Source organism: Pelecanus crispus, chromosome 2 (genome assembly GCF_030463565.1).
Source record: "Pelecanus crispus isolate bPelCri1 chromosome 2, bPelCri1.pri, whole genome shotgun sequence".
Lineage (NCBI taxonomy): Eukaryota > Metazoa > Chordata > Aves > Pelecaniformes > Pelecanidae > Pelecanus > Pelecanus crispus.
In genome coordinates, this window is record NC_134644.1 from 16790675 (window position 1) to 16811354 (window position 20680).

At 39.0% G+C, this 20680-nt stretch overlaps 1 protein-coding gene across 2 annotated transcripts in view; it reads left to right on the forward strand.

Moving 5' to 3' along the window:
* ITGB1 (integrin subunit beta 1) overlaps positions 1 to 17569 on the forward strand; it is a 45367-nt gene extending 27798 nt beyond the window's left edge. For both annotated transcript variants that reach the window (XM_075706493.1, XM_075706494.1), the window contains exons 9-16: positions 261 to 350; positions 1061 to 1201; positions 1334 to 1536; positions 3544 to 3782; positions 5283 to 5505; positions 6754 to 6986; positions 9121 to 9287; positions 16367 to 17569. In XM_075706493.1, coding sequence (XP_075562608.1) covers positions 261 to 350; positions 1061 to 1201; positions 1334 to 1536; positions 3544 to 3782; positions 5283 to 5505; positions 6754 to 6986; positions 9121 to 9287; positions 16367 to 16432 — 1362 coding nt within the window. In that variant the 3' untranslated portion in view covers positions 16433 to 17569. The remainder of the gene's footprint in view (positions 1 to 260; positions 351 to 1060; positions 1202 to 1333; positions 1537 to 3543; positions 3783 to 5282; positions 5506 to 6753; positions 6987 to 9120; positions 9288 to 16366) is intronic.
* Positions 17570 to 20680: the final 3111 nt, after the last annotated feature.

Genomic DNA, 20680 nt, shown 5'->3' on the forward strand with positions numbered 1-20680 from the left:
TAGTATTCTATTACCAAATTTAACATGAAAATGCAAAGGAGAAGAAAAGACTGGGTATTGCTTTATTTTAGTACTGCTATGCATAACCTCAAAAATCATGAAGATCACTGGCAACACTGTAGCTTTGTTTTTTGAAGTACTTGATTTTGACTAGTTAATCCACTAAAGCATTATACACCATACAGATATTTACAGTACAAATTATACCTTGTTTGTTTGTAAGACTGTAATTCTCCTTTTACTTTTGTAAATATTGAAAGGAATTGAAAAATCTGATACCAAAATCAGCAGTGGGAACGTTGTCTTCAAACTCCAGCAATGTGATTCAGCTGATCATTGATGCATACAATGTAAGTTCAGATTTTATTCAGGTTGTAGTAATTTTTCTTGCTACTAAGTTATTATGAGTTTTTCAGGCAGATACTCCAAGGTGGATGTTATTTTTTTCCACAAAATAGGAAGTGAGTATACTAAAGTATAAATATACTGCTACTGCAGTAAAACCACATTAGATGTTCAGACTCTATGGCAATAAGAGGTTAGATGACTAGAAGCGTACACTCCTAAAGCCACTTGACCTTTTCATCCATATTTTCCCTTTTAAAAAATAAAATCCACAACCAAATACCACACTGTTTCTTCAGCATCTTCAGTTCTTGCCTTCCTTACATGTGGAAGTGAAAAGGGCCATTTTGCGACCTCTTAACCCCAAAGAAAATGTCTCCATCAACCTCAGGGACTCCTGGGTTTGGCCACAAAATATTTTCTTCACAGCTGTGTTGTGTAAATTTCCCTTTGGAGTACATGGGGCAAATAAGTGCCTCCAACATCTGTGGAGACCTGCCCCGACCCTGTGTAAGAGGGTTCAGCCGTGAGAAGGGGTCACCGTGGCGTGACTGTGAGCAGCGCTGGGCTGGCATTTCTGGGCACGTTGGAATTTACACAATTCCAGTGTGCCCATGGGATTGGTGCTTAAACTGTGCATAGCTGTGTAATGTCTTTTTTTCAGTAAAATGCTTATGCAACTCAATTCGAAGTTAGCTAATAACTGTTGTTTTAGTCCCTTTCTTCGGAGGTTATCCTGGAAAACACTAAGCTACCAAAAGGAGTGACAATCAGTTATAAGTCTTTCTGCAAGAATGGAGTGAATGACACACAAGAAGATGGAAGGAAATGTTCTAACATTTCAATTGGAGATGAGGTAACTTATAGTATGCGTGCTGCTACTCAAATATAAAGTTGATTTAAAATGTCCAACACTCAGTATTTCTTTCTAATAGTAGACACAAAACTCCTTTTAGTAATGTGGCACTCCATTTATTTTTCTTTGCAGGTTAAATTTGAGATTAATGTAACAGCTAATGAATGTCCAAAGACAGAAGAAAATGAAACAATTAAAATTAAACCACTGGGATTCACTGAAGAAGTGGAAATTAATCTCCAGTTCATCTGTGAATGTCAGTGTCAAAGTGAAGGAGAACGTAACAGTCCAGCCTGCCACGAAGGAAATGGAACATTTGAATGTGGTGCATGCAGGTAAATAAATAGACATTTTATTTATTTTTGCAAAAGGGAAATATGAGCAAGACCTTTGTTGCCTTAATTAGAGTTTATTTGGGTTTACTTTTCTTTTTTTCTTTTTTTTTGGTAGTGAAAGGACAAGAATTACTATTACAGACCTATTTCTTTTAGGATATTTTGACATGCTGTCTTATTTCTGCAAATAATCTATATGCTGGAATTCATAGTATTGATCATTAGATTGGCACTACTATACAAGTCAGAATTTGAATTTGGCCTTGAGTCAGTCCTTCGAATTATATAGATTTTACTGCTTTTTCTGTTTCTTTATTTAATTTTGAGGCCCATTTAATATGGCAAAATTTATGGATTTATGGAAGAAAATGAATGGAATTAATCTGTGATATTTTTGCAAGTATTCATACTGATCTAATTATATCCTTCTAATGTGAGGTCTGTTGATTCTGAGAAATTCAAAGGCTTCCTAGTTTTTTGGTAGGAGCCCCTACCCAGATTGGCACCAACTGTTTCATAGCAGGGAAGAGTAGAAGATCATAAAAGAACAACCTTTTATTTTGGATGACATCCCCAATCTCTTCTCCCTACTTTATTTTGAACCTTTTGGGGTCTTACTACAATGTTTCTTCTAATTCCATATATCTATAAATCTTTCAGACATATATATAACTTTTTTGTATATATATGCCTTCGAAATGTCCATTATTGCCCGTCACAGGGATTAGATTAGATGTGTATTCCTTATTACACATTTGAAAATTAAGTAAAATGATACTGGATTTTCTGGAATTACACACAATGAATGACACACAATGAAAGCAGAGCGAAATCGTAGAGTTTCAGTGGAGACTGGTTGAAGATCAACCTAGTAAAGTCAAGGTTTTAGCCTTTTTTTTTCCCCTCCAAGAAACCTACAGCAAGAATGAAAACTTTTTCTTCTTGGAAGCACTTGGTAAGAGCAGAATGAATTTAAGTACTTCTCTAGGAAAACAAGATCCAGGACTTTGGAAAACAGTATTGGTTCCTGCTCAGTGAACTGTAACCGAAATAAAATTTGTAAGTCTCATTCCTCATGGTTTAATATGTTTCTATTATTAAAAATAAAGCAAGAGATACTGAGTTCACTCTTGGAGGACTTTTGGCATAGAACTGACTAACATCTGCCTGGTGAATTTGTTGGTGGTAGTTAACGGGGTGTTTGAAAGACTGAGGTATGGCCCCCTAACTGCTTAGTATTGTGTAAGTTGAGGAATAAGCCACCTTGGGCCATAAATACTGGATACGCTGCTCCATTTTTGCAGTCAGTTTTTGATATTCCCTTTAAATAAGGAAAGCAGATTTTTCCCATCTTTGTGTAAAGACTTACTAAACTCGGTATCACTGTCATTGGTGTCCCCATGGTTTCACACAGGGGAGAACGGACCCATGGGTAAGAACAGCCTTTTCCTTTTACAACAGTAGCAGCTTCCTGATGGAAGCAGTGTCTCTGATGCCCCACAACAGTTCGTCAATCACTGCTGGGAACAAAAACAACCTCCATTTGTCATCGGTATTTTAACCTTGATAATGAGAAGTGCTGATCCCTGAAGATCTCAGCTCTGAAGCTCATCTACTCTCCTGCCTAATGGCTGTTCATGGGAAATCTTTTCATTGATAGATGACAGCAGCTACAGTGAACAGTCACTGTCACTTAAAAATAATTATTGTTCTGTCACATGAGAGAGGGATTAATAGTGGTTATGTGGCAATTTAGTTAGAGGTGGTGACACATAGTTTCTCACCTAGAATAAGTAATCAGCATAGGAGCAACTTAGTCCAGTTTGCTCGTGCAGCTTCAAGAATAGCTACGTAGATGTCACCTGGAAATCTCATTTGAAGCTTAACTCGAAGTATCCCTTGAGAGAGTAGTCACTTTTACTCCTGTCCTTTGTGCTATTTTTGCAGTCTCTTTATTGTATGACTTTTAATTAAGTTTATATTTTCAGTTGTGTTTTTACCTTGCAGATGTAATGAAGGACGTATTGGAAGACTATGCGAATGTAGTACAGATGAAGTAAATAGTGAGGATATGGATGCTTACTGCAGGAGGGAGAACAGTACAGAAATATGCAGTAACAATGGAGAATGCATTTGTGGACAATGTGTATGCAAGAAAAGAGAAAACACGAATGAAGTATATTCTGGCAAATACTGCGAATGTGATAACTTCAACTGTGATCGATCAAATGGTTTGATTTGTGGAGGTGAGAAACTACTTCAGAGTTTTCTGCAGGCAAAACTGGCCAGCAGTTTACAAGTCTGTCAACTCTACCCTGTAGAGTAGTGATACTTAGTTTATAGATCATAGCTACTTGACAAGAGAGATGAGAGTATCCAGAGATTTAGTGATTGAAAATGTCTATTAATAAAACAGTTCGCTGTCATCGTGAACATAGAGTGTGTTAATACACATTTCGCCTTCCTTGAATCACAGTTCCAAGAAGGATGTAAAGTGAACTTGACTTCTGCTGTTTATTACAGAATTACTCTCAGGTATTATAGTAAAGAATGCTGAGACAACTGGCCTGAGATTATAATGTTATACTGGCTCAGTGTAACCACTGCGTCAATAAAAAGAGAGAAAGACCTGAGCTTACTTGTAATAGTGAGTGCTTGACTCGGTGCTTGACAAGATACCAGTGAGATGCTATCTTGAGACTATTCTGAAAGGTAAGTGAAGATTACAACATGCAAGATCCAGAAAAGCACCTTAAGTGCTTGAAACAAGCCTCTGATGGCAGTTAATTCCCGAAATCAAAAACAATTTAGAAAATTCTTCAGCAGCCAGTGTCTAAATTATTTTGCTGCATGTATTTTTGTCCTGTAACTTCCCTAGGCTGCTTTGTGCGTGGAGGTACCTGGTAGGAGTGTAACTGCTACCTCAATTTTGACTGTGATACAAAAATAAAGCAGAAAAGTCACTTAAGCTTTAACTGAATTATGTGAGAGTACCTCATCTGTCCGATTTGCTCAGAATATACCTATTGCTCACCAGCTCCACAAAGGATAGGAGCAATGGCGGTGGCATTCCAAAATATACGGTGACAGATAAGTATTGACCTGAACACTTTATTTTTAATGGAGAAGGAGGAGTGTAGCCAAAGATCTTTCCATTTCATCCAAATCACCCTTCTGGAGATACAGGTATCTTGTTTCCTGTGTAGGGAGTGTAAGGAGCATAAAGTTTGGTTGGGTGGATGAGGTCAGAAGCACCACAGCTGAATTGGGGTGTTCTATGGAGCCAAAGGTGTTTCATTTTTCTGTGTTGTGAAGTCTAAGTTAGTGCGTTCCTTATCTTTTTAGCTGTTGCTTTATAAATTTATATAGTGATAGATGCGAAGACAGTGTAGTGACCAATGCATCTATGTACGTATAAAATTGTGAACTGAAGCAGTGCTGTAATGTTCTCCACCCAGGAGATATGGCTGTCTCATTATACTGTTCTTGATCAGCTTTCCCTAGTCCTGTTGTTTTGTTTGTGAAAGTAAGTCCAAATATGGGAGAATGGGAAAAGGGGAGAAATGTAGCTTTTCAAGGAGCTAAAATTGATTTTGTAGCTCTTAATTCATGAGTGTCTTCATTATCTCTACACCAGGGTTTTCTTTTCCCTGTATTTATCCTGAGATGGTGAACATTTATTTCTTACTGTCACAAATTTTATATGTTAGACTTCATTTCACTGAAATATTTTTTTCAATGCACAGGAAACGGTATCTGCAAATGCAGAGTGTGCGAGTGTTTCCCCAACTTCACTGGCAGCGCGTGCGATTGTTCTTTGGATACTCTCCCATGTATGGCATCTAATGGGCAGATTTGCAATGGAAGAGGAACCTGCGAATGTGGCACCTGTAACTGTACAGATCCCAAATTCCAAGGCCCCACGTGTGAAATGTGTCAGACTTGCCTCGGTGTCTGTGCAGAACACAAGTAAGTACCTAGAAAAGCAAGTCCAAGCTTCTGTGCATTTGAGTTTGTGATGTTTATGTGTGCAGAATTTTTAAAATGAGGCTTTTGATACTGTGCTTTACCCTGAAATGTAGGGACATCGTATCGTATCATCCCTTTAAACAGTAAAAGTTGTTGGTGAGAATCAATAATTACAAACAAAACATTATTAATACAGTATTTTGATTGCTTCCAGGTAGGCTAGTTATTTCTTAAATTCTCTCCCAATTTTTTGTTAGGCACAGAAACGTGTACGTTATGTTAAATCAGTTTTAACCATTCAGATTGACTTGGGCAGGTTCCAGCTTTCCCCTATTTTGTGTATGATTATTGACAGCCAACCTTCTGCAGAGCTGGAGGGAACATAGGTCTATAATGTGACAGGCTGTAAAGTCCCATCATCTTGACTTTTTGAAATTAATGTAATGAAACTATACATATACTGTGCTATTTCCAGAATAGTTAAAACTTCAGCTAACCTTTTTACTTAAAACTTATTCTGAAACACTATTGAAAAAGTCAGACTATACTGACAGTCGAAAACTAAACCTCGATTTGTGTGGGCCAATGAAATTTGCATCCCTGCCTTTGGAAATCCAGGTTTTTGGAAACCAAGCATTTTCTGCATGGAAACTTTGAAATAAGTTTATGATTAGTGGCTGGGCTGATTCCTGGCTTTGTGCAGCTGACTTTAAGGTTTTTCTCTCAGTGCAGTCTTTTTAGTATAAAAATCCTGCTCAGTCTGCTTTTTTCAGTGAGTTATTCAGAGCAATATCCTACTGTAAAGCTTGTCACTCAGTTTGTTCTCTTTAACCTGTCTGTCTCAGATACTGTTTCCCTGTAAATATTCTTTTCCTACACTGCCTTCTGTGAGAGTATTAGTTTTCCAGATGGAGGTGTTGAAAAAGTTTTAGCCTTGTTTCCTTTTACACATTTAGGTAATTTTTTTTTTTTCCTGTCCTTGAAGCTTGTGGATCATCCAGGGAAAGAGGAATTTATTAAGGGGCTTTTGTTAATCACAAGGTACATAAATGTTCTGGCCAGTAAAAAGTTTTGTCTTGCTTCATTTTTTTTCCTGGCCTTTGTGGCAAAAGAATTGGTTGGGGGGGGGGGGGGGGGGGGGGCGGGCGGGGTGTCCACATTTTTCTCCTTTATGTTTCTTTAGATTAAATGCTAGAAATCTTTCATGGACATATTAAAAAGCATTGCTTCTGATTTGTACTTCCACAGGGACTGCGTTCAATGTAGAGCTTTCGATAAGGGAGAAAAGAAGGAAACATGTTCTCAGGAATGTATGCATTTCAACATGACACGGGTAGAAAGTCGAGACAAGTTGCCGCAGCCCGGACAGCCCGATCCATTGTCTCATTGCAAAGAGAAGGATGTTGATGACTGCTGGTTCTACTTCACATATTCTGTCAACTCAAATGGTGAAGCCAGTGTCCACGTGGTAGAGACCCCAGGTGTGAACATGATGTTGCTTACTCTCCCTTCATCTTTGTTGTTAATTCATGCAGTTGTTGTGTGCTACAAAGTAGCTCTGGTTGATTTGCATGAGTTACGTGCATTTGGAAATAGGTACCTATTCCCTGAGTGAGAGTCGTGGATGTCTGGAACTTGAGTGGCTTTAGAAAAACGTACATCTCTCTAGGTCTAGTTTTTTCAAACCTTTAGACTAACAGAAACAGGTTTTGGTTTTTTAAAACAAAAAGTCAATCAGATATGTGTATTTGTGAAAGCATTTCATGTTTCTGCTTGACATACTTTATAGGCTTGTTTTACCTGTCCTGTAGCAAGTCCTAGATAGATTTTGAAAATTTTTTTTTTTTTTTACCTGGCTTCTGCTACAGGTTAGAAACAATGGTGTCTGGGGTTTTGCTGCTTTTTTTCTTTTCCTTTTCTTAATAATATGGGACCAGTGTTATACAAAGAAACCCAACAGCACAAAATTGTGTACTGTGCTGCAAACTGCTTAAATTATTTCATACCAGGAGCCTTTGCTTTTACTTAACTGAGGTACCTTCAAGAATAGATCTGAAAAGCCTTTTGCTTAGTTAATCCTTAATAGTCAACTGTTCTTGATTTTGTTCAATCTTCTGATACAAAAAAAGAGAGAACAATTCTATAGCTCGATCAGTAATTTACCATTTATTTACCAAGAGTATTTTTAGTTTGAATCACTGGATGTTGCACCTAACAGTGCAAAAATTCTGATCTTGTACAACAGCAGTGTGTGGTCTCCTGATTTTTATAAACCTGATACAAAATACACACCTTACTTCTGTGTTGAAAGGTTTAGTGCTGTATTCTACTCAAGGAATTTTCAGAATTGATTATTTGGGTGATCATCACTTAATACAGATCAGTGGTTAGTGGCTCTTAGAAATAAATACCATTTCAATTCAGAATGTTTTAAATTTCCTAAAAATGTAGTCCAAAGTATAGAGGAGGACCTTGAGCCCTGTCTTCTTTTAGGACAAGTCAGCATATATCCTACACTTTTGGGGTGTGACCTTTTCTTCATGGATAAACTTCTCTTTCCTTAGTTAAGAGCTGAATCAAGCCTTCATGCACCAGGAGGCACCTTAATTTTGTGCCGTACGAGTGCTGAAGGAACAAGCTCTGTTCAGTAGAGTTGTATTTGGTGGAGCAGACAGACATTTGTTCCTTACTGGTTCCCAAGGAATTCATGCTGTGTCCCTTTCCACTTCCCTCACTCCTGCAGAGGCAGCCACCAAGATTAGGAGTCTGCAGTTTGGGGGAGCAGTCTTCCTATGGACAGCACAGGAGTTGCATTTATTTGCTTCTGACTCCTTCAGTCTGTGTATTAAGCTCTGCAGAAGCCCTTGTTCAGTTTGTGATTATTGAGACTTTTCTATTAATAGAAGAGTTGGGTTTTATTTTGGAGGATTATTATTTCTATGTCAGTCACCTTAAATCATTTTGCATCTGTATTACTCTTTTCAAACACATAATTAACTTATTTTGAAAGTACATGATATTTTTATCCAAAGAAGAAATACTTTTTTAAAATTTATTTCAGCAGAGGTCAATTTCCAAGATGAGAAATATCCTAAAAAAGATCTGTCCCAGAAGCAAAGTTCTTACTTATCTCTCTATATTAGCTACTAACAGTAGCAGCCGCCTGAGGTAAAATGAGGAACACCCTTTTTCTGTAATGCTGTTGATAGAGTATGTGGGACTGTTTTGCTAATCTGCATTTGTACTCTAGCTGGTTTATCCCTCCAGCACCACCTTTGACTTGGAGCTCTTGCATGTTTAAAATACAATTGCTAGTTATTTTACTCCAGTACTGTAGATGAACAGCTTAAGGGGTTAGCAGTGTGTAGACTTTATCCTCAGAACATGAGTTGTTCTATTGCTAAGATTAAACACAAATTAGAAGGATAAAACCAAGCTGGGATGTTACAGGATGTACACATTCCAAAACTTCCCTTATTTGAAAGGAAAATAGTATTGGCATATCTCTGATATTCAAAATACTGGCTTCAGTACAAAACAAAATTTTAAAAGCATTTAGATATGCATTAACTTTACCATTATGTAAAATCATGCTTCCCTTGCTTTGTTCCTTAGAATGCCCCAGCGGCCCTGACATCGTTCCCATTGTAGCTGGTGTGGTTGCTGGAATTGTTCTTATTGGACTTGCATTATTATTGATTTGGAAACTACTAATGATCATTCATGACAGAAGAGAATTTGCTAAATTTGAAAAGGAGAAGATGAATGCCAAGTGGGATACGGTAAGTCAAGAGGCTTTTATCTGTATAAAAGCTACAGTAGCTGAAGAAGAATAGAAGGGTTTTGTTCATGTGCCTTAAATGTTTCAGATTGTATTCCTGCCTTTTGGCCTATGGAGGAACAGAAATATCCTTATTTTAAGCTGACTTTAAAACATGTTAGGTGTTACCACTAGCAAAAAAAACCAAAAGCAAACAAAAAACCCCAACCAAACAACAAAAAAATCAACCCTCTTTGAGAAGTACCTCTGGGGTTAGAAAAGCAAGCAGTAACTTCAGTTGAAATAAAATTTCAGAGAGAAAATGCCATGGTGACAGAATAGTTCAGCTTTGTATTTCTACCACACTTTCCAACATCTTATTAAAATGTTCATTAGAAGGTGAGAGTCACTTTTATATAAAATGAAGAAGAAAATTTTACGCTTATGAAAGAGATCATGTAAATACTCATACAGGTTTAGTTGGGAGATTTCAATAACTGGCCACAAAGTCATGGCTGGTACTGGTTTGTTGAAATCTTCCCAACCCGTTGTCAACGGAGAAGTATGCAAGAAAACCAAGCCTATGGTTTATAGGCTTACATAGGCTATAGGGTCGCTGCCTCTGGGAAATTTTAGGAATCTGCTAATCAAAACCACTTTGCTACATTTCTGTAGAAGTCAACACCCACGTATGCTTGATGAGAGAATAATTTTTTAAAAATCTCCTAGGAAGTCTTTTGTTTTTATTTAAGAAAATCAGTTAATTCTATGCTGGAAAAAATATTACTAACATCTTTCTTTACATATAGCATTATTTTTTTTCAGTGATAGTTAAGAAATGTTACTTTTCTTTTTTTCCTGTTGAATTATTCGACATTGACCATTTCTTTTACTTCAGCAAGAAAATCCAATATACAAGAGTCCTATTAACAATTTCAAGAATCCAAACTATGGACGTAAAGCTGGTCTCTAAGTCTCAGTTTGTATCTTCTTTCATTTTCTTGCCTTTTTTCCTTTGCATGTCACTTCAAACTCACTGTGTGTCACAGTCAGTTAATCATAGTTTGAGTCTTGCTCAGTTTATCTACTGCTGCTTTGATTCTGGGGTTTTAAAGAATGCAGCTTGAAAATTTTTAACTTGTTTTGACAGCAAGATTGCTTGCTTACTAATACCATCAGTACTGGCTTAAGCTATTTTACAAGTGACTTTTTTCTTTTTTTTTTGGATGGAGTGGGATAAATATGTGTCTATATAATAGAAGAGCTGTTAGAATTGAAGAAGCTCTTTGGATTGTGGAGAGACAAGTGTTCAGGGCAGGGTTTGTCTTCTATTATTTACAAATCAGCAGTCCATTTGCTTAAAGTTGATATGTTCACAAAGCAGGTTTAGATATTCCTCAGATATCGCAGCTTATAAATATCACATTTTTATTAGAATAACTCTGGGAACATTCAGAGTAGCCTGCCCCCCCCCCCCCCCCCCCCGCTTTGCCTTATTAACCTAGTATAGAACTAGCCTGTATTTAAAGTGTGAAATGCATATACGCTACTGACTTGATAACTAAATATGCATCTTATTTTTTCCATCCCTGTTTCTACTGAAACTGGCAATATCACAGTCTTTGTAGCCCAGCCAGCTTGGGGGTCTCCGTAGAAAAAAAACATCAGTAAGAGAGGAGGAACTGCTCTAGTCCCCTCCAGATGCATCTTCCTCGAGTTTTTTAGTCTCTCCTAAACTCTGCCCGAATACCTCATTTCTGTTTGGAAATGCTGACTTCCCAAACAGCAGCATCCAGAAGAGCAAGTCAGTATACCAGAAGCGATGGATATCTTCTGTATAGACTTTGAGGTTGTACTTTTTTGAATGCTTTAGGTGTTCTCCTCCTTCCCTGGAATCCCCAGCTGCTGGGGCAGGAGTGAGAAAGAGAGGATGAGATGGGGAATGGATGTCAGAAGAGCATTGAGAGATAAGTATAGAGATCAGATTAGAGGGAGGGGAATGAAGAAGTTGGGGAGGCAGCACATCCCTTTAAATAATATCCAAGGGCTTTTTCAGGAGCCAGTGGAAGGGAAGGATCTGTATCTCTAATTTTATTCTGCCTGCTGTCTCCCTTTTTTAGTGTTGCCCTCAAAAGATTTTGTAAAGGAAAAATGAGGGGAGAAAGCAGGAATTAAGAGTATTTATTTAAGCTCTTATCTGTCCTCACTGTGATGACGACTTCAAATACTTTGTCTAGCATTCTGAGCTCTTGCTTGATGAAATATACTTTCTTTTTCTCTTTGCAATCATTTCACTTCTGCAGTGTGTCCAAAATTGGTTGTAAAAATGTTCATTTTGCTTGCCACACCGACCACATTCACCTCCTTTTCCATTTTTCTTCTCAGAGGTGATTGTTCTGGGGAGGAAATGGAGTTCTGTTCCTTTACAACACTTCACATAATCCATCTGGTTAAGTCTCTGTTACCTTCTCTTCTGCAATTCACTTAATTGTGTACTTTCTGTTGCATGCAGGACAAGCACCTAACAAACCATATCGTGTGTAACTTCCATTCTGTGTTCTTGTTCTCTACCCCATGACTCTTTCAGGATCTAATGTCCTCAGTGCTGCCGTTTCTCCTCAAAAACGTATTTCTTGCAGAAAGCTTTTTTTCTCGTGTAAATGGAGGGACTTCTAGGCTTTTGTTTCACTCACAGCAAAGATTAAAAGTATGAAAGAGTGTGGGGTTTTAAACATGACTTTATCCTTTTTGGTATTCATAGAAATATCAGAACTTTGGGGAGGGAGGTGCGTTTAGCTTTATTGGCCACCAAAAAGGAGATCAGTATTGGCAGAATAGGTGACCCACAGGAAGTAAAAGAAGAAAATCCTCCTTTCCCTTATAACTAAGATTTTCTGAGGCTTTTAGATTGTTGAGGTAACCTTTCATTTAGGTGAAGAAAGGGTTGTCTTGTATTGCCAAGGCAAGAAAGTCATCTGAAATCCCATTACAAGAAAATTACACTGCAGTAGGTTCCCTCCAGGTGTATATGTATACAGTAAAATAAACCGCGTGCGGTTTGTGTGACCCTTCCATCTCTTCCACAGTGGTCGTACACTCACGTGGCTTGGTTACTGCAGTGAGTAGCCTGCAGCACCACGCCGCTTGTCGTGGACCAGATGCCTGAATACTTCACCAGTCCTGGTCCACGATGTTGGGAATGACTTGCCGCCACAGCAGCCTTGCAGTTGATGCTCAAGCCAGCTAGGTTGAACCGAGTTCAATTTGTCCTTGACCTGTAGCGTAGCTGCTGTCTTAGTGTCCCTTCACCACCGGTGGGCCTTAACTGTCTTCATTGCCTCTCTGGTTTAGATTTGTGCCATTCAGAGAGTATTTACTTAATAGCAGGCTAGCTGCTTTCCTCTAGTCTTCCAGTCATGGTAGATGATGCCTTCTGTCGTCTGTATTGCCCTCAGCCTTGGCCTTTGCCTCATCCTCTGATGCAATTGTTGTATTTACAGGTTGACAGATGACTTGGTTTATATTACTGTGAAATAATGGTGGATATTAATGAGAGCTGAAAACAGTAAGAACCAGCTCTTGAATAATGTGTGTGGATGAGATTAAACATTCTAGAGTGCAGTTTCTTGCAGTGACCTAGGACTTAAACCCACTATAAAGGTAGTTTACGTGACTGTTGAAACAGTAAGTCCGTGGAGAAAAAAGGAATAAGAAGGTTAATCAAACATCCTATCTAATAGGTTCATCTTTACGCAACACTAGACTGAACTGTTATCCTCTGAACAGCCCAGTCTAGTTGAAAATGAATACTGTTGTAAGAACATAGCTCTTTATTCTCTGATGAAGGTACTTTTTTAAAATACCTCCATCGTTATTTTGATGTATTTCACTTGATCTTGTATATAGTTATTGTTTGTTAATCTTTATTTTGGTTTAACTGTGCATGGTGTTCTCATTTATAGGGGCATGTAGCAAAAGTGTTTTCCCTAACTTCGCATGCTTAAACTAGTGTATTCTCTGCAGTGGTGTAAAGAAAACGGGTTTATCTAAAAACAGCGGTATTTGTCCAAGGCAGCAACTTTGGCATACCATGTTGTAGCAGCCAGTTAAAAATCTGGAATGCTGCTAATCTCTGAAAGTCCGTACCATGTGCCAGCTGTGAGGGGCCCTAAGCACAGTGAGATTCATGTTGGACTAGTGGACATTTATTTACTGCTTCCATGTTAGTTTTAATGATAAGCTATCTGTAGAAGACCTCACCAAGCCAAGGCTCAGACATGGTGACCAAGTATGGCTGAAAAGGCCAGGGCTGTCACTGCCTGTCTAACGGAAGATAGCAGGGAAGGACTGGCAAATCCCTCGGGCGCCTATGTTGTGCTTATAGGCAGTAGAGCCTCAAGAGCCGTTTAGCTGATCAAATGTAAGGTTGGGTTAAGCTGAATAGTTCTCCGTGTGTTGACTAAATCTCCATTATCTGTAATGGGAACCGAGACACTCAGCTGACATGGGGAGACACCTAGCTAAGTGCCTTATTCAGTGACCTCAATCCCACTGTGTGCTTCTGGGCGTTCTTCGGATCTTAAAATGCAAGTACAAGGGAAGACAGTACAAAGTTTCAATTTCTTTGTAAATAGGGCTTATGCGAACTAAAGAGCATGTAAATTTCAAATTCTGATTTCTCTTGAAAAAGCATTATGGTAAAAAGTTTACAATCTCATTATGCAAATTGTGGTTTAAACCTGAATCCAGATTCAGATTAACTGTATGAGCAGCCCCCTGCAAGTTTCAAAGTTTTAGTCCTAACCTTTAGACTGATTCCTATGCTATCTGATAGAAGTTATCTCTCTTTTACAAACAAGAAAATGTAAACATATACCTTCCTGTACCTGCCGGGGATAGTCTGTTTTGTACAATGTTGAAGGTTACAAACACAGTATAACAACTATTGTATAATGCCTTGCTGTTGAAAAACCATGCAATATCATCTAGTCTGCATATGATACAGCCTATTAAGCTTACAGACTTTCTCTGCGTTATAAACTTTACTGATTTATATTTTTAAGAATTCTCCATTAAAACTTGTCTAGGAAACAAACAATGTACATTGCCAAGAACTTTGAGGCATAATGAGATACTTCAGTTACGGATTAAATCCCTTATCCCTGGATGTTTTTCCAGTTTCATTTACATCTTGCTATTGCAAATCATTTTATTAAAATTACTGGGGGGGTGTGATTTTGCATGGATTAATTTGTCTGGCTGAGAACTAGCTGCAACACTGTATTTCCATGATTTAAAAAAAAACAAAAAAACCCAAAAAAACCCCTTAAAAATCTTTTTCTTAACTCTCCATTCCTTTCCAAACCAGTAGCTGATATACTTTTAATCAAGACAGAGTTGGCCTGGGAACTGATGGAAGGGTCTTTTGCTGTTACCATGTGAAGTATAGCCAGCACTGGACACCTAGTTCCTCCTTACCTCAAGCCAGATGAGGTTGACTCAGATCTTGAGTGAAGAGAGAACCTTGACTTCCATTGTCCAGCAATCCAGGTTCTGGCTGGAATTGAGAGACAAGGCTGGAGTCTCTCAGGTCTAGGCAGGGTTGGACGTGCCTCGTTGCTCTTTGCATGTAGAGAAGCCAGCTTTAAGGAGAAATGCCCTTTTTCTGTGAAAGGAACCATGACAAAAAGGCAGTACACCAGCTAAATGGCCTTCCTTAGCAGCAGCTGCTGCTGTTGGGGTAGACCAGTTACTTGCCACATACTGCATCTTGCAAATAGAAGGCAGCAAGCTTCTCGGGAATTGTCATATGAAGATTTCACGCCAAGTTGGTTTCTTGCTTGCCTTGTCACCTTTTGACACATCCTGTGGTATTCCCAGTTGATCTTCCAAGTTTATGGCCCTGAAAAAAGTCACATCTGGTATTGTGTGTGTCTAGGGGGAGGATTTCCTCTGACTGTAGGAAAAGTTGTTTTAACCTGAAATATTTTAAATGCTGTGTAATTTAATAGAGTGGAATTGAATTAATATGGTTATACAGGCCATCTCAGATTGGGGGGAACTTTAAAGAGAGAGAGATTCCCTTGCTGCTGCTGAAGGCCAGATAAGGTTCTGGCCAGAACTGCACTCAGGCTGACACCTGCACTGTACTGAATTTCCTCGGGAATTATTTGTGTACGCGCAGAAGAGCTTCGTACTGGTAAACAACATTTACTTAGGTTGAAGTTCAGGTTGTGATAAGAGCGCAGTACTGCAGATCCAGGCTGTATCGGTAGAGTCCCAGCGGTAGCCCTTTCTTCTACTAAGATTTATCTATTAATATTGAGCTCAAGCTGTTCATCTTAGGTGTGGAAGGACGCCGTAAATGGAGTAAGATTTACTGAGGTAAAAGGAAGCCTGGGAACAAAGGAAACTTAAAATAAGCTTAATTTAGAGGTTTTCAAATCTCAGCAAGAGAGATGTAAGCAGTTGTTCTGTAGGCATTTCTCATATCGGTAGAAGTAATGTTTTTATTACAGCATTTGCACCGGTACAGAAGTTTTAGTTTTAACTGTGCATTTTGCACATATGGGGGTTGGGAGGACCTGCAGGAATAAAATGAGAATGACAAGTACTAAATATTCGAGATATATATATTGAATGTGTATTATCAAAATAGTACAGGCCTTTCCACTTTGTTTCTCAAATTAAATTATAATACAGGATATAAGCTATTTAAATGTTTATTATGACAGAATGTGGTCTGTGGTCAGTCATGGTTTCAGACAATGTTGTTTACAATTCTGTTGTTCTTTAAACATCATCATGGGCTGCAGACCCCTGAGTTGAGGGCTCAGCCCTGAGATAGCCAAATGAGGTTCAGCAGCTTTGAAGGAAATCTGTGGTGTAAACTGAACAGAACTGTGCCCTAACCCTTTGCTTTATTAGCTGAGCATGCCTTTGTTCTAGTTGCTAGAGGAAGAACTAGTTTGACTTAAGCTGTTTGTGTGTACAAACAAAACATTAATGGGTAATTTCTTAAGCTAATTCTTGCACTTCTCGCAAACGCAGTGGGTTTTTTCATCTCTTTAAATGCTAATATAAATATTTTTCTTTTTCTAGGGTGAAAATCCTATTTACAAGAGTGCAGTGACAACTGTGGTCAATCCTAAATATGAGGGAAAATGAACACTGCTTGTATAACTTCACAACACTGTATGCAGCGTAGCAATTTTTGTAGTCACAGTAAGATAGATTTAGGGCAAACTGCAGTGATTTTACTAATTCATTACATATAGGTTTGTTTTCCTGTGCAGGTTTTGAAAATGTACCATATGTAATTTTTTATTTTTATCTTTTTTGCGAATAAAAGTGATCAGTGCCAGGGGTCTGACAAAAAACTTGAGATTGTGTAGCCTAGTCAGCCAAGGTCACATGGTGCCTTTCGGAGCTTTTCCACTCCTGTGCTGTGAATCCAGGTCTTCTGCAGGGCGCGATACTTCTGTGGCAGACTGGGAGGGACATGGGTAAAGCAGTCAGCATGAGGGCTCTGCTGAGCCATTTAGTATTAAACTTTTTAGCTTTACAGGGAAATCAGGGCTTGAGTTTGCAGATCTAATTAAACTCACGTAGCATGGAGCTAATGGTTAATTGGTCTTCTACTTGCTAGGCATATGATTAAGTGTATGGTAAGTTGAGCAAGTTGGAAGTGAACAGTGTAAAAGACTGAAAAGTGTGTGCATACTTACTTTTAATTTTTAAGTTGCTTATTGCCAGGTTATGGTTAAAATGAAAGGGTTTGAGAATAATGTTGAGAAGGGAAAATATAGCTTTAAAACATGTGCCATTACTGAAAAAAATTGCTGACTGGTAACTTGCTTAGTTTTTCTTTGTAAATTCAAGCCCTGAGTGGCAGTATCATGAAGTACCTTACCAAGACATCCTCCAAACACACAAGGGCCTTACGTCATACTGTGTCTTTATTCTGTAGTGTTTCCTTGGTTTAAAGCCTGGTGCTTTGTCACCCTTCTAATCTTTTTAACGTATCTGGTTGCTATTCTTTTTGTAATATTTTTGTATTGACACAAGCTTCCCCCCCCCCCCTTTTTTTTTTTTGGGCAGTCTTAGCTGTAAATTTGCCTTTACCCTGTAGCTAAGATTGCGTAGTTTTTCATGTGACATGAGTGACACATCATTCTTGACATGTGCCATGTATATTTGCCTTTGACCATTCAAACTGCATCATCGTCATATCCTTGTTTTAAGTGCCTTTTTGTTTTAACAGATGTTCACTTTTTACAGTGCTATTACTGGTTATTTATTTAATAAAAGTACCTTAAAATACTTAAATCTCGTCTCTTTATCTTGTAGAAGTTGATACTATTCAGAAAACGTGAGAACTGTGTCTGTTTGAGCAAGCAGTAATAGACATTGTAATAATACCAAATATGTCCTTTAGATCAAATGTGAGACAAGTCAAGCAGAAGTGATCTTAGGTAACAAAGGTTAGCTGTGGTATAAAACGCACCTAGACCAGGGTGCAGCCCAGTGCTTCACGTTACAGACGGTGGCCACTGATGTAAAGCCCCAGGCTTTCATTTGTGTGTGTGATAAATTGTAACTGTTCCAGCAAATGGACCATTTGGTTAATATTGTTTCACAACAAATGAGGAAAATGACTGCATTTTGTAGGAAGAGAAAGTTTTCCTTTTGGGGGGGGGGGGGGGGGGGCGGGTATAATGTTCTAAGTAGATGATCAAAACCACTTTGTAATTAAATACATTCCTAAAGTGTACTCGTGGAATCTGTATGATTCTTTTTTTTTTTTTTTTTTTTTAAACAATTGGTACTTCAGGTACTTCCTGAGAAGCTATGGGGATCTGTTCTAAAAGTCCCTTTTACCCTCCATCTGAGGGCAGAAGGAACCTGGTTTCCATGAAGTGGGAGGGGGGCACTGACGGAGAGGTTGGGCTGTGTGTGTGTCTGTCTGGTCTCTGTGCGGGAAGCAACTGGAGGCAAGAGGATCCAAGGGCCAGTGACAAGGCAGACTTGGTTGTCCAAGGCCGGTTACTGGAGGGATCCATGGTGGGGTGGGGTGGGCAGCTGGGCGCAAGGCGGGGTGGTTTGCAGCAACCACTGGAGCAGGGCAGGCGTGGCAGAGATCCAGCGGGCAGCTGCTGGGTAGACCGTGTGTCTAAGCGCAGCAGCGGGAGGGATGGGCGTTATCGGTCCGTCTGTGTTCCCACTAACGGGCCTGCATTCCGCTCAGCGGGAAGGGCAAAGGGGAGGAGGCCGCTGGTCCTGCTCATATTTCCATGAGCGCTGTTTTCTGTCTGTGATGTTCTGTGTGTGCGTATGCATGGACTGTATACATGTTGGGCATGCATGCACATGCTTACTGGGGATACATGCTTAGGCTCGCTACGGGTTGGACCTGAGGACATGGAGCTGCTGCAGCCTTGCTTCTCTTGGGCTACTGGATTGGGCAACAGGTACGTTTTCTGCTGGTTGGTGCAAACGAGAGCAAACTCACAGATGGGAAGAAGCTCTGCAATAATTTAGCCGGCTATCCTTCATAACGAAGTCCACAGTACTGCTCTGGATTAGTTCTTACATCATGAATGCTACTTCTTGTTTTGCCCTTCCAACTAAGGGAACCAAAACAGCCTGTGAATGCCATCTAACCTGACCACAAGATGAGAAACCAGTGGGAGGTACACCCATATGTACAGCTCGTGTTATCTGTTCCTCTTGATACCGACTTTATGGAGTTGTGACTTGACTGTGCCCATGATAGGTGAGATTCTATTTTGCGCATTTAACATGTCTTCCTACTGCTTTGGTCACTTCCCCAACAATACTGAGGATTTTCTACAGCTCCATAAGAAAAGATGCAGAAAGTTCTTCTAAACACATTCTGTATTACTTGTCCATGAAAACTGTCTTCATTGGAGACAAGGCATCTTAAACAGAAAGGATAATTTCTGACGTTTATGGCTGTCAGTTTTTCAATGTTCTAGAAAGATTAATCCCAAATTTCTGTTTCAGGCTGTATCAAAGTCCCCTTCAGATCTCTCTCTTCACCTCAGTCTTTCCCCGACTGCACAGAACACTGAAATCCTGAACTGAGCAGAATCCATGTCACACAGAGGGCAGGTTGCTGACCTTTAGTAACACACATCCCTAGACAGCATTACTAGTCCTCCTAATTTAAGCAAATTTTTAATTACGTCTGCATGAACTGGTTCTGTCTGCTCATCTATGTTACATGTTCTGCAGTTTCCTTAATCAGTCTGGTTTCAAAATGCTTTTGTGGATTGGTAGATGACTTTTTCACAGAGATGCTTCTGAGGGCTTTGAATTCAAGTCACCAGTTAAGGAGAGTTTTTTTTAAATCCTTGTTTAAACTGGGTTTCTAGTAGCCACTTCCAGCCAGATGGAAGCTGCTTAATATCCAAGCGAACAGTTGCTTAAGTGAGAGAACAGCTGCTGTCCTACAGTATCGGATTCAAGATACTATAAGTGTCACAGAACATATGATTCGCTTTAAAGCAGGATTGGATGGTCTAGCTAAGGGAGATGGTGTAGTTCAAATATGATAAATTTTAAGTGCTGGAAAACAAGTAGTCGTGAATCCTTCCTGGCTTGTAAGTACTGACCTCAGCTATTTATCCTGATTTCTGCAGGTTGGTGAAGCAGTGAACTCTTACTAAAATACCAACAGATGTGATGCAGCGACTCAAAAGACTGATCCCACACAAGCCAGGTAGAAGATCCCAGCAGTATAGCTGTTTTAAAAGAATAACCACAGTCTAGCTATCATTAATCCATCAATTTCCTTAATTCCTGTCCAGTAACTAAAGAGCTAAGCTAGAATTGCTTTATGGCAGTTGTTAATAAACCAAAGTTTCTTATTCTGGATTGAAAATGTAACAGCAAAAATACAAGTCAGCTAAAGAAAACAATTCTCTGTAATTACGTAGTTTATTAAGTAACATCCATGAAATAACTTTGCCACAGTCTGTAGAGCCTTAAAATACCTCTAGGTTGATTGAAGACCAGTCTAGAGCACAAACTGAAACAGCCTCTTAGCACAGTCCTGTATATGAGGAAGTCTAGACTGATAAATATATACGTCCCTTGATGTTTTTCTTTGCTTTTCTGCACAGTTGCACTGCTCTACGATATGACTATTTTTTTTCCATAACAAATAAATTCATTTTCAGAGGAGCACAGAATGAATAGGAAAAACCCCACCTTTTCTTACATGAAACTCTTTTATTTACGAAAACTTTGGTATTCCTGGATGCCACAGAACCTGTTCAAGAAAGACTTCCGAAAGTTCACACAAACAGAAGAAGGACCGATTAAACAGCCAGTAAAAGAAGCTGGCCAAAGTAAGAAGGATGTCCTTGAAAAAGCTGAATTGCATTTAAA